This window comes from Scophthalmus maximus, chromosome 13, assembly GCF_022379125.1.
Source record: "Scophthalmus maximus strain ysfricsl-2021 chromosome 13, ASM2237912v1, whole genome shotgun sequence".
Classification (NCBI taxonomy): Eukaryota; Metazoa; Chordata; class Actinopteri; order Pleuronectiformes; family Scophthalmidae; genus Scophthalmus; species Scophthalmus maximus.
Window position 1 is genome coordinate 22,350,791 of NC_061527.1, and position 13,854 is coordinate 22,364,644.

Genomic DNA, 13,854 nt, shown 5'->3' on the forward strand with positions numbered 1-13,854 from the left:
ATTCTCTCTCTGATATGTTAAATTCATATTTTTCTTTGGGGGGGGGGGGGGGGGGGGGTTGTGTATTTTTGGGTCCATAAAACAAGCTGAAGGTCCCCACTAATGGGCTCTTTGCCAGGCACTCCTATTCGCGTGGCCCCTTCATAAATCAGCAGCTGCTAGGTAATGCGATGATTTTATCGCCAACATTGTCCCTAATGTTATAATAAGCACTGCTTCCACTGCAATAATAGATTCTAATTGAGTTGACTTTGATTCACTGCTCACGCTATCAATGCATCGTCACCTTACTTACTATGTCACCTCTGATGGCTCACCCCTTGTTATGGTTTCATTAACCACTGATCAGCTGTGTGTCCCCCGAGGGGCCAGGAAAACACATGATGCTTATCGGTGTGTTCAGATATGAAACCCTCTGAATATGTAACAATGCACACTGCCCGCAGAGAGCCGGGATCACGCAGCCACTTACAAGAAATCTTGTATAATCTTGTACATTTTTTTCTCTATACAGGGATTAGATGAAAACAAATTCAATAGAGAAAGTTGTATTGGATCATATGTAGACATGTTTTTTTGTCTAGGGCTGCAACTAACGATCACTTTTGGTAATCGATTAATCTGTTGATTATTTTCTCGCTTAATCGATGAATTGTTTGGTCCACAAAATGACATAAAATTGTGAAAAATGACGATCGTGTTTACCCGAATCCCAAGATGATGCAAAGAAACCAGAAAATATTCACATTTTAGAAGCTGAAATCAGAGAATTTTGACATTTTTTCCCAATAAAAACTACTTAAACCGATTCTCAAAATAGTTGGTCGATTACTAAATTAAATGAGTAATCGATTACTAATCGATTTATCGATTAACTGCTGCAGCTCGAGTTTTGTCAATGTAATTCAGCAGTTATTTCAAATGCATTTTTCTGAATTGTCGATCGCAAAAAATAGAAAAATAGGCTTTGTGTGTGTGTCTGTGTGTGTGTGTGTGTGTCTCTCTGTGTGTGTGTGTGTGTGTGTGTGTGTGTGTGTGTCTGTGTGTGTTTGTATGTGTGTGTGTGTGTGTGAGGGAGAGAGAGGAAGAGAGAGAGAGAGCGCGCCCTCCTGGATGAGATGAACTTGCAGCGGTGGGCAATCTGCGTCCTGCGCTCCACGCGTGCTGATATGGGCTCGGACTGCGCAAGTTACCACAGCAAAGAGAACGTGTTCGTGGAGGGCTTCACGTGTCCGCGGGCGGACAGCGACACGGCGGCGCTGTACTGCTGCGGGTTCAGCGACCTGAAGTACTGCTGCGACGACTCCAACAGCTTCTTCCCCTACGAGTATGGATACATGTGGTGGCTCAGGTACGGAGGGCGGCCAAGACGCAAATGTGGCGCGTTCACGCGTCGGGGGACGTGCGGGCGCGCAAATCGGGCGCTGGGGTTTAACTTTGCGCGGTACGATTAAACATCGCCGGTGCGCAGGAACCGATGTTCAGCCTCAAAACTGTCTGTCACTTTCAAGACTTTTTCGGCAATAGGAGCTTGAAGGGTTAAAATAATATGTATGTGAACCGGAGAGTCTATAATCCAATTCATGAATTGATTGAAGTGAATTAATACAGTTCAGAAACCGCTTCACCACCTTTTCCATCTGTCAAGTTTTAACATCATTGTACAATAGGCAGGCGGGGAAAAGGGAAATTCTTGATATTTGAAAAAAAATAAAGATACACCACCACACACACACACACACACACACACACACGCACACACAGACAGTCCGTGGTCTTATGATTCTTCACGACACTGCCTGTAATTCAGTGAATGACAAATAAATGTGTGGAGCAGTATTACTCTTTTTTTCTAGTAGTTGTTTCGTTTATTCATCCATGCACATCTGTTGAGAATTCTGCTGAAAATCACTTGTCGCGTGTCACACAGTTTTTCATGGAGACAAAAATGTTAACCATGCATGGATAGATGCCACGACAGGTAAGGGAGTTTATATATTCCCCTCTGGGGGGGGGGTCTTCCTCAAGCTTGTGTCCCTTACCAGAGGCCTGGGAGTTCGAGGGTTCTGAGCTGTTCCTAGGATTGCGCTCTTCTGGACAGACCTCAGGTGCATTACTGCTGGAGCCACTGTTGACTTTAGGCCCCACATCATTTCTACAGCTTCTCCTTCAGCCATTGGTATTTCTTGGGCTTCTAATGTTGTGTGTCCATCAAAGCGGCGTCTGGTTGGTCCGCCATCACCAGTTTGTCAGTCTGGATCTGGACGTCCCCACAGGATCTTGGCCCGGTCATTCTCAATCACCCTAGGAGGTGACTTCCGTTCTGACTGTGGGACTTCCAGCCCATATCCAGTGCAGATGTTCCTGCCACTTGGTTGTGGCGTCCCATGTATGCTGTTCCTCCCCGCATCTTAATACTTGCTATTATGCGTTAAAGGCATCTTTGCACCGCCTGCACCTGGGTTCCTCTCCGATGTGGTTGACCCCTGCCCCTTTTGACCTATATTGAAGTGCCTGCTTCGGTCTTTCAGTCCAGTCTTTTCCAGCCACTTGTAGGATTTCTTGATATCAGCCATCTCTTCTATCTGTCGGTGGCACATGCTGTGTAGGGGCTGGTCCCTCCACGATGGTTCATCGTCCTATCCTGTTTTATTGGGTTTCTGCTGCTTGAGGTATTCACTTAACGGCTTGTCTTCGGGGGCCATATTCCTGATGTATTCCTGGATCCGATGCTCACTGTGAAACCATATATATATATATATATATATATATATATATATAATCCCCCTCCAAGATATTCGTGCTTAGTGACATTCTGAAAAGCTTGTTTTGGTATTTTACATGGTCTATCGCACCCTGTTTATATATACCTGATATATTATATATACACACACACACACACTCTTTGTATGACCTGATTTCTGTATGATCGTTTAAAATGTCATACATAAAGTGCATTTAAAAGTACAAATTCACATTGGTATCCACATTATGTTTGAGAAATCTGCGTAGTATACAGTGTGCAAAACATTTAGGAGACTGCATGTCAATCCTATCTATCATTTTACCAAACAATCTCAGTGGCAGCTTTGGTGCGGTGAAGTTAGCCAGCCACGGCCACAATATACAGTGTCTGGTCTTTATGCATCATTATGTATCATAAGAACCCCCCTGAAACAGTCCAACACTTTTACTGGATTTGGAGTGCTTTCACTGCTCTACTACTCTGGACGGTCCTCCTTCAGATGATGAGGCATAAATGTGCAAACACATGCATGCGCACTTTGGCCCCACAGAGCACAGAACATCCCAATCTCCAAATCCACAGTCAGGCTCAGACCTGATTTTGTGGAGCCATGGTTCAGTTCATACCTCAGAATTTTTCAATTTATTTTCTGAGGGCTATCTTGACCTAATTAAACCAACCCACCCCTTCCCACAGACAGGATCACTTTTTCTGATCAGACCAGAATAGTCATATCACAAATGCAGCTGGTAGAATATCTGCGTGTGATATTTACAGACTCCATTACTGCATCCATGAGACTTGCCTGAGGATGACAAGGTGGCACACAGAGGGTTTCAGAGGCACGGAGTAGAAGGCGAAAAGGCAAGCTTTATGGTGACATGCCAGTGTTCCTGATTGGATTTTAAGCCAAATTTTAGGACACATCGTCCGATGTGAACCCCAGGGTCCCAGGGTGTTTCGGCCATTATCACGCTATACCCTTACCTAAGGCCGGCCCTCTGGGGGTGATCAAGTCCCCAGAGTGTGTCCCATAGCCAATTCGAATTGTATATATGATTGAGCCAGAGTCTTTTCTTTTCAGCCAGAGCTACAGACTGCCCTTCTCAGCAGCTCTGGAGAGCTCTTTCACTGCTTTGCCGTTTGGCCTTGCCTTGCACTCCCATTTCCCGTAATAGCCTCGACATTGACGATTCTATGAAACCTCTGCGCCCAACTTCAACCGGCCGCACTCTTTGCCTTCCAGCCCTGTTGCTGTGCCTCCGCCGCCAGCTCAGCATATCTCAGCTTCTTGCGCCCGTAGGCCTCCTCCACTGTAGCCTCCCAGGGCACCGTGGGCTCGATGACGTACACGAGCTGGGGGGAGGCCGACCAAAGCACAAGATCTGGTCTGAGGCTGGTTGATGCCGAGCCTCTGACCTAAGTCTGCCAGCATCTTCCGGTCGCACGCCCAGATACACCTGGTTGTGCCTCCAGTTTCGGACTAAAATCACAGACCAATTGGTATTTTCTGAAATATAACATTCATTTAGCTGATGACTAACAATAAGTACATTAAAATATTACCCCAAAAAAAGAGTCTTTGGAATGAAAATGAAAATAATGTCACACCGATAAACTAGTTCAAAGAACACAGTGTACTTTTAGGGTGTTGCTCTCGTGTTATTGTCCATTATGACTCAGTCTCGAACACTGGTGTTTTGTTCAAGGTATGCTTTGATATTTAGGGAAATTTCATACTCCCTCTCCCATCTCTTACCTCTCTGCCTAGCTTCGTTAGCATAAAGATTGAAAGCCGGAGGTAACAGCTCAAGCCCAAAGAAACTACTGCTTTTCACAACAACCGCTCCACAACTCACTTCGTTACTAGTCCTCATCCGTTGTCAACCGGCCGACTCATAATAACCAGTAGTCATTATTGACCAAAGCGTGAGAAAGACATCCTGTCAAAAAAATACGCATTGCAAGAAAAAATAGAAAGAATAAGGAACAAGAAATAGTAAGAATTTACATGGAATAGTGCAGTATGTGCATTACCAGAAATGTGCATTGGAACCTGGGAACATTAAAGGGATAGTTCAGTCATTTTGATGGGGGGTTGTATGAGGTAGTTATGCATGTTAATATGTTAGTAATACATGTATAGTAATACATGGCCGACGAAAAAAAAGTGCAAAAATAAACGTCTGTCTGGTGGCAAACTAAAGCAGTGAGAAAATACATCCTCTGGCATACAATTGAAGTTGTTTTTTTTAAAGTTTGAAATTAAAAATGTGGCGAACAAGACGTTTTTCGGTGGTCCCCTTTGCAACAGTAGGACTCTGACTTTCGCTACAACCACTTCTTCTCCCAAACTCCTTAAAATGACAGCGCTCATACAACTCCACTTCAAAATCACTGAACTATCCTTTCAAGTGTCCAGTGTCTCTCTGCAGAAGTTTCATAAAGTCTTATGGCCCGCTGGTGGAAGACGTCGGGGAAGTATGAGTAACCAACTACCTCCCTAGTCAGACAGTTTGCCTACACCTCGATGAGTGAGGCCTACGTCCAAGTAAACTGTGTACGAAGCAGGGACTGAGTCAAATGTTGCCAGGTTGAACGTATCCAGCTGGTCAGAAACAGGTTCGCCTCGTAACGGGGTCCTTGTGTATTCTGCGTGAAGGCTGACACTCCTGCTCCTCTCTGCTCTGTGTCTTCTAGCCTCGGAGCTCTGGTGGGTCTCTCTGTGGCAGCTTTGGTTCTGCTTGCCTTCATCATCGCCCTCTGCGTCCTCTGCTACCTGTTCATCACCACCAAACCCAGGGGGCTGGACGACGGGCTGCCGCTTCGAGCACCAGGTAATGGCCGCGCGTCCGTCTCCGTGCAGACTGATCTGGGGAATTAAAGCATATTACATTTTGGCGTTACAGTTGATTATTAAGACAGGCAGCTCAAAACAAGCGATCTGATTGGTTCATCGCCGTGGTATAGTGAGCGCTTACAACGTCGAATCATGTTTGCACAGATCCGTAACCCTCCGCGACTGAGGAAGTGACGACGTGAGTAGACGCGAGGAGCACAGGAGTGAAGCTGAGGGAACTTACGAGAGCTCAAGAGCACGCGGGGAGGTCGAATGGTTGCAGTTCTGGCGCGGGCCGCGGCCCGCAGTAGCCTGCGAAACGTAAATTGCTGGCGGACCCAGCCACCGTCTCGTGGCCTTCTTTCTGAGGAATGCAATGCGCGGCGGTTGCTATGCAGGCAGCCAGGAGGGACCATTGCCTTTACACTGTCTTGACTGTCATGTAATAACCTCTCTGTGCAGGGATTACTGAGGTTTCTCTGCTTGCACAAGGCTGCTGCTGCTATTATTGCTGGTTCAAGGAAACATGACCATGTAACACTTTGCATGCTTTGACTTCCTGTTCATTTTCATATTAACTTTTAAAAAGATTGTATTGAGGCTTCACACTCAAGGACACACTGAAGTGCCTGAGCACCGATGAGCTGAGCCTCCAAACTCCAGATTTACTTACCATCTGAACTTCCTGTTAAATCTGCTACTGCTTTTGAATCCCTTCTGACAAATTTCTCTTGAAAAAGAAATAAAGAAAAAAAAAGAACAACCATTCATCTCTGTGTGGATTCAAACCAATTTGACTTAATTGTTGTTTTAATGTGCGAAGCACTTTGTATCTTTGTTAAGAAAAGTTCGGTACAAATGAAACTTATTATTACTATTTGATGAATCAGTGTAATTTGTTGCTTTGCTTGCCACCGAAGTCATTTCCTGAATGTCGCAGCAACATTGTACCTGGTGGAATACCCAGTGGAAACTGAGTGAAGCACAGCTTGAAAAGCACAATTGTCTGAAGCTGACTTTAGCCAGTCAGATCCCGGGTTTGATCCTCAATGTGCAAATCATGCCTGACCCAGGCTTCGCCGACAGGACACCCCAGCCGTGTCCATGAGAAATGACCGGAATTGTTTCGTTTCCAGAGACGGTAGCCTACTGCAGCCACAAGAGGGCAGGGAATTACAAGACGGATGCAGACGGTCAATATATGATCTTCTCTCTGATCTAAAGAGATACATCACCCACACTTCAATATTGATCTCATTGATGTATGTTATTGTACTCATGCATAGTTAATATGTTCGGAGGAGAGGTGGAAGTAGCGAAAGTCGGAGTCTAACTTATAAAAATGTGGCGAAAAAGACGTTGTCCGGTGGTCCCCTCTGCAAAAGTAGAGCTCTGACTTTTGCTCCTTCCACTTCCCCTCTAATCTCCGTAAAATGACAGCGCTGATCACCATCTCCATGAGGTAACATATTACCTACGTATAAGTAACTCATAGTCCATTTACCATAGTCGTACATTTGTAAAGCCTCACAAAGTCTTCTCATCTCTTGTACGATCTTCACATGGTCTATGGTTTGTGATAAATTGTCGTTTATGCTTTGCTTGTTGAACGAGGACTAAACAAACTCAGTCTGCATCCGACCAAATATTCATGAGAACCCAAACAAGATTTGAGTGCAATATTGTGAGCAGATGATTATATGAAAATTTCCACAAATGACAACAACATTTTCTCCCAGTAAAAGTCTGCACGATATGTTAGTAATTTTCTGTTCTTTCCTGTTTCACGGCTACGTCTGTCGCCATTTGACCAAGCCGATGGACCTTGCGGGGAATTAGCCCAATTTTGAATTTAGAAGACAAAATGTAACAGGGAAAGACTTCACCCGCAGGTCAAAACGAAAAGATGCTGCTATGCCCTTTCTTTGAGTTGAGACCCTGAGAACGTAGTTTGGGGATGAGTTTGTTTGGCAGGATAATAATAATAATAATAATAATAATAATAATAATAATAATAATAATAATGTTGAAGGCAGATGAAGAGCATTCTCATTTCGCTCGAGGTGCGCCCACCGCAGTGTGTTGCACCCACCGCAGTGTGTTGCACCAGGGCGTCGACCTGTTCGCCCTTGTATGCAAACTGCCGTTGGTCAGAAGAGGCTGGTATGGAACTTTGAATGTCTCTCCAGACGTTTGACAGATAGGGGTGTGATTGCCACAGGTCTGTGGTAATCACACACATGTGACACGTGTGACTACTGTCTGTTTAGGTATTGGGATGAGTGGCGATGTTTTGAGACATGCTGGAACATATGATGAGGACATTGCGACAGCTTAAAAATATCCATAAAAACCTTTTTTAATGTATCGCTCGGTCCCCTCATGCCATCCGGTCCAGCTGCCTGTCTGGTGTTGATACTGCTTAGGAACAGGATGTGGTCGGCTTGCCCTCCCTATCTACTTTTCCTTGACCTCGTTGGAAAAATGTCATGAGGTCAAGTAAAGGAGGACTTATAGGACTTAGGAACAGCCGACAGTGCTGCAAAGAGAATCCGACTCCACTTTCACTGTACTGCGTCGTCATGCGACGGCGGATGTTATCGACGCGCGTCTGCCGTGGTGAAACTACAAATTTCCAAAGAAGGACTAAAGAAAACGCAGCGGCTCCATCCAGCATGTTTCAGTGTGTTTTACCACCGTGTGACATCAGATGCAAATGATGCTCATGTAGCGGTGACTGACATGACGACGTGCGTCCCGTTCCATTAATGAGCTTTAGTGGTGTCGGGTCACCGGACTCGTGATCTTTGGCACTGCCATGAGGTTAATATTGATCTTTCCCATCTTGGCAAGTAAGAAAATAGGAGTATTTTTTTCTTCTTCCTACTGGTCTACTGGTATTGTTTTCTCTCCAGGGTCTGGAACATTTGATCATAAAAAAGAAAAAATATATATTCTGTGTCCTTTGCTGTGGCTCGGGAGTTAGAGAAGGTCGGTGCGTGGTTCGATTCTTAGCTCCTCTAGTCCGCATCCCAAAGTGTCCTTGGGCAAGACGCAGGACCCCCAAATAGCCCCCGTTCCAGCAGTGTATGAATGGAGTGTGATAGAAAAAGGGCTGCATTTGAATGTGTGTGTGTGAATGTGGGTGAAAGCGCTTTAAATGGTCAATAAGCCGGGAAAGGCGCCATATGATTATTGTACATTGTTTTCTGTTGTTTTCACTTCACACTACTACAGTGGAGCAGTTTAAGAAAACGCAAGCCACATCCTCAACCATAAATTCTCGAAAAGGCGAGCTTGTAAGGCTCATTCGCAAGACATCAAAACTCTCATCTAATATCGTGAAGGATGCAACTGCAGCAGGTGGTTTGCCAGCAGGTCAGTTTCTGTTTGTAAGAAACTGACACGGAAAAAAATACTTTTTACTATCTACGGCGTTGCCCTGGTAACGTCATTTTGAGCGAGAGTCTGCGCTGTAGTGGTTGTAGTTGTCAGACTCCATAAAAATAATATTTAATTTAATACTCCTTATTCAGTACCATCCTATGTAAAATGTATTTCCTACATCCACCACATCTATGCAAATTCCTGGCATCCGGTGCAATAAATATATATATATATATATATATATATATATATATATATATATATATATATATATATATATATATATATATATATATGTTTATGAATATTTTAAATAATAATTATATTTATTATTCTCAACTCACTGCACATTACTTTTGCACTCTGTATACATCTGTACATAGCTTTTTGAAAACAGTTTGTTTCAGAATTTTTATTGTATTTTTGGTACCCTGTGTGATACTGTGCTGCTGTTACAAGTGAATTTCCCCGAGCGGGATGAATAAAGTTTTCTATTCTATTCTATTCTATTAAACATACATCAGTGTGATAAGAACTGCCTACATTGACAGAGACCATCTTTGGGAAAAAATGTTATATGATTAGTACTTTTACTTTTTTAGTTTAGCTCATAGCTTTCATCTAAATGATTTGGCTTTTCTTTTGGGCGCTGTCACGGCGTCCATCTTTGTAGTCTATGGTCTAAGAGAGTAATCCGAAATAGTAGCCGCATGAATTAAAGATGCGGGATAGGAAACCCCAAATCAATGAGATCCATTGTGCTACGATGCTACGCAAAGCCGAGGGGAAATGCAGTGGGATGAACATTTCCTGCGGGGTTGTCACGATACCTCACTTGTCAACATAGACATTTTAACAACTGAAAGAAACAGAAAAAGTCTTGCACGCGGTCGACTGGCCACGTCCTGAGTGAATCTTCTTGCCTTTCAGGTGCCACATCGAGTCCCCCGGGACCCGGACCGAGTCATGCCAGCGCCCCTGCTGGCCCTCAAGGCTTCAGGAAACACTTCCTGAGGGGCAAGATGGACTGTGACAACCAGCCCCCAGACCCCGACCGCCTTTTCCAGCGCTGTTTCATGGCCACTGTGACGTCCATCAACGTCGAGGGTCCCGCATAGTCGCGTAGAATATTTCACCTTTCGACCCGTTGCTTTTTGCTTTGATTCTTTCCCCTATCCTCTCTCACCGAATGTGGTCTGAATGTAGATTCGCACATAATCTCACGGAAGGAATGGACATTGCACTTACTGTAAGTCGCTTTGGACAAAAAGCGTCAGCTGAATGAATGTAATGTGATGTAACGTTTGAAAGTTCCTTGAGAAAGAAATGTAGCAGAGGAGCAAAATGTTTTCTGGGTTGCTTTACATTTGTGATTTATTCTATTTGTTATTCATGAATATAAGTGTTTGTGTATTCTGAAGTCGCAGCAACACTAAATTCTCATTGAGAAAAAAAATCACAAGCTTTTCATTGGTTTTAGATACAGTAGATATGAGTTGTAGTAAATTTATCAGAGGCAATCTCTGTGATTGTCAGCCCCTGTTGTTCCTTAATGGGCCACTTGAACAACCATTTCCGGGTTGTACTTAGTACTGCTCGACTGTTTCCGGCCCGTTTGGCTCTATTAGCCGACGGGTCGGAAATCCATGAAAGCCGTTAAATTTGGATGACGCCGAACAAAGTGGGACACAGCAGTGATCGGAGTACTTCTTCATCTGTGTTGAAAAATGTCCCGTTTCTTAATGAAAATGCGTACTGAATGAAGTGTGGTGAGAAAACAGTAACGTTTTTTTGTTGACCCCGCGAGACAGTGATTTGACCTGTCTGCCTGTGCCCACGTTTCTGAGGACATTTATCCTGACGGCCAGTAACTCTGCTCATACACTGTGCTGGAGTGAGAGGGAGCTGAATAATGCAAACGAAAAACAACCACAAAGCTGAATATGTATGCTGCAAATGAGGAGCGTGCGTGGCTTACTGTAGATGAAAGGTGTGGGTGTTTCAGTGTTGAATGCATTATGTTGCGGTTTTGGAACTTGACCCCCAACCCTTGACTTAAAGTGAGAATATTTCTCTCTCTGCTTCAGTACATATACCGTATTTTCCGCACTATAAGGCGCACCGGAGTGTAAGCCGCAGCAGCTAAATTTAATGATTTGCACAAATCATTAAATTTAGCCGCACTGTATATAAGCCGCAGGGTCGAAAAATGGGGAAAAAGGCGCGGCTTATAGTCCGAAAAATTACACTATATATATATATATATATATCTCCCAAACCCCCCAACCTTTTTGTGGAGGTCCAAATTCTGGAGCTCCACTGGACGCAGCTAAATCATGTTCCCGCTGTGTCGTGCCTGTTTCATTTCCGTTGTCCACAAAAGTGCAGTGGCGTCGTGCAGCGGCCCTCGCATTTACAACACAGCGTAGAGCTCTGTTGCGAACATTTTTAGCGAGACTCGTGGACCTCGGGATGGCAGTGTCTGTCAGCCTGGTGGTCCACCACTTTAGTCCCGACATCTCAACCGCTATCTGAAAGAAGCTTGTCACATTGGGGACTTTGGCGATTATCTGACCTCTGCTCTTGCGCCACCGTGAGGTCCACATTGGTTGGTTTTGAGAGCGAAATGTCCTGCTGGGGGATGGATTGCCATGCAACGTAGTACACGCTCTCTCTCACACACACACACACACACACACACACACACACACACACATCTGAAGTGCTATCTGAAGTGGAAGAGATTTTTAGAGGAGAAATTGACTCATTTTTCGAGAGTAAGTCACTATAAATGGCACACATACACGCACACACAGAGAGAGAGAGAGAAGCTGCTTAATAGAGCAGAAAATGGAGCTGTGCATGAGTGAGATAAGTGATGTCAGTCACACCAGCTGCAGTGTGGCGGCTTTCAATGGAGCTTGAATATCTTTTTATTTCTCTTTTATTTTATGAAGTGACATTCTTTGCTCACACTTGACCTGGAGCTTTATCTTATGCAGACACAAAAAGAGGCCTGACGCTTTTGTGAAAAGTTGCTTCAAATTGTATTTCGAGTGCTGCATGTGAATCGAACGAGGCGAATGGCACAAGCGTCACCACAGACGTGTTTTTCGTTCATTCTGATTCTGATTCGCAAGTTCTGAGGGTTGAAGAAATATGACAAAGACTCGTAGATCTGTCAGTGTTTGTGTTGGAACTGTTGGACGCAAAGCGAGAAGAGCCTCGTCGCACATGCACGCGTCAAATCCTGGGCGTCGTCGAGTGTGAAGGCCGAGGGACGGTCAGAGTCTTGGTCGCATCGCGGCAGTTGTTGTCAGAGCGAAAAAAACTGTAGCTTCATGTTGTCGCCATGAACTCTCGCGCTGTGCAAATGACTGCTCACCTCAGTATGAAGAATATTCACTGTATTGTTCCGCACAGAACTGATGGCCTCATTGAGACATCAGGTTATGTTGACTTGTACTTTGCGCGAGATATTTGGCAGCTCAAGTGCCTGTGACCTTATTAATGTGCATTTTCCAAAGTTATTAAAATTGTGACTTGCAACGCTTGTGTGTGTGCTGTCTCCGGCTTTGATGCACCCTCAGATTAGATGTTCCCTCTGATCTTGCGCACTGTGATGCATTTCCTAAGAGTCTGATCACCAGAGCTGCTCCGATGATTTCTTCTTCTTTTCAGTCAGTCGAATCAGTAAGCACCCAGCGAGTCAACCTAGACGTATTCCCTGGACATCAAGTCACTAAGCAGTAGCACTGCCACACTACACTCCCTAATCTAGGTATAGCAACCCCCAAAATCACTCCCATCAAACTCTTGATGGTTTAAAATGCAATTCCATAACATTCTTAAAGGGCCATACTAAAATATTGAAAGCCTCTTGGGCAAGGCGTCTGACGTAAGTGATGATGATGATCCTATTCACCGCTGGCTTTGGCTTTCCTCAAACACATCTTTGGTAGTGCCATGCATGGCTAAAGACAGTTATTATGTCCTTGTATCAAACTCTGCAGTGATCCCCCTAAGCAAAAATGACTAGATAGATAAATAGATGGTTACTTTATTTATCCCAAGCTGGGAAATTCCGGTGTAACAGCAGCACACAGCACACAGAACTATATAAAATATACTGTATACACCAACAAAAGAGTTTGAGAATTATAAATTTAAGAATTATAATAATGAATATTAATAGTGGAAGTAGTGCAGTAGTACAATCAGTTACCAGTGGTTTGCAGAGGAACATGGTAACATGAAGGTGCAAATGTGCCGGGATTTTATGTCTTGGTTTAGATTAAACAGAGTCCGGCATTTTTGAGCTCTATTTTTGTATTGTTTTTTTTTTTAATCGTACGCCAGAGACAAAAACTAACTGTCTAACTAAACTGTCCCTCAGTGTTTTTTCAGTAACTTGTTCCATGTCGCTACTGTAATCTGCTCTGTGACGCTTCTTTTGAACGGATGCTTTGGAACAACTCTGTGTTGTTATAGCTGCTCCAAAGCAGCAACAGGGCTCCTTTCACAAACTCTCCTTCTGAATGAGGTTTTTTAAATTAAAAAAAAAATAATTTAATTCTCATTTTTTTAATTCTCAGTTGATAAGACAAGGACGATGTTCTTTTCAAGGAAAACAAAAGATTGTGAGGTAAAACTAAAACACTATATAATCAAGAATTGGAGAGAGTGAAGCACTTTAAGTTTTTGGGGTTGGATGAAAAACTTACATGGGCTGTACATATTTAGAATATAGCGGACAAATGCAAGAAAGTATTAAATGTAACGAGGTGTTTCGTTGGAAACCAATGGGGGGCAGACAGAATTGCTTTGAAGGCCATATACAGTGGATTAATTAGATAAACACTGGATTATGTTTGTGGGGGTG

At 43.9% G+C, this 13,854-nt stretch overlaps 1 protein-coding gene across 1 annotated transcript; it reads left to right on the forward strand.

Moving 5' to 3' along the window:
* Positions 1-1,100: 1,100 nt before the first annotated feature.
* LOC118318792 (protein shisa-like-2B) lies at positions 1,101-12,507 on the forward strand. Its single transcript, XM_035648778.2, has 3 exons — positions 1,101-1,351; positions 5,447-5,583; positions 9,903-12,507. The coding sequence occupies exons 1-3, from the start codon at positions 1,119-1,121 to the stop codon at positions 10,088-10,090; spliced, it is 558 nt and encodes a 185-aa protein (XP_035504671.1). The 5' UTR covers positions 1,101-1,118; the 3' UTR covers positions 10,091-12,507.
* Positions 12,508-13,854: the final 1,347 nt, after the last annotated feature.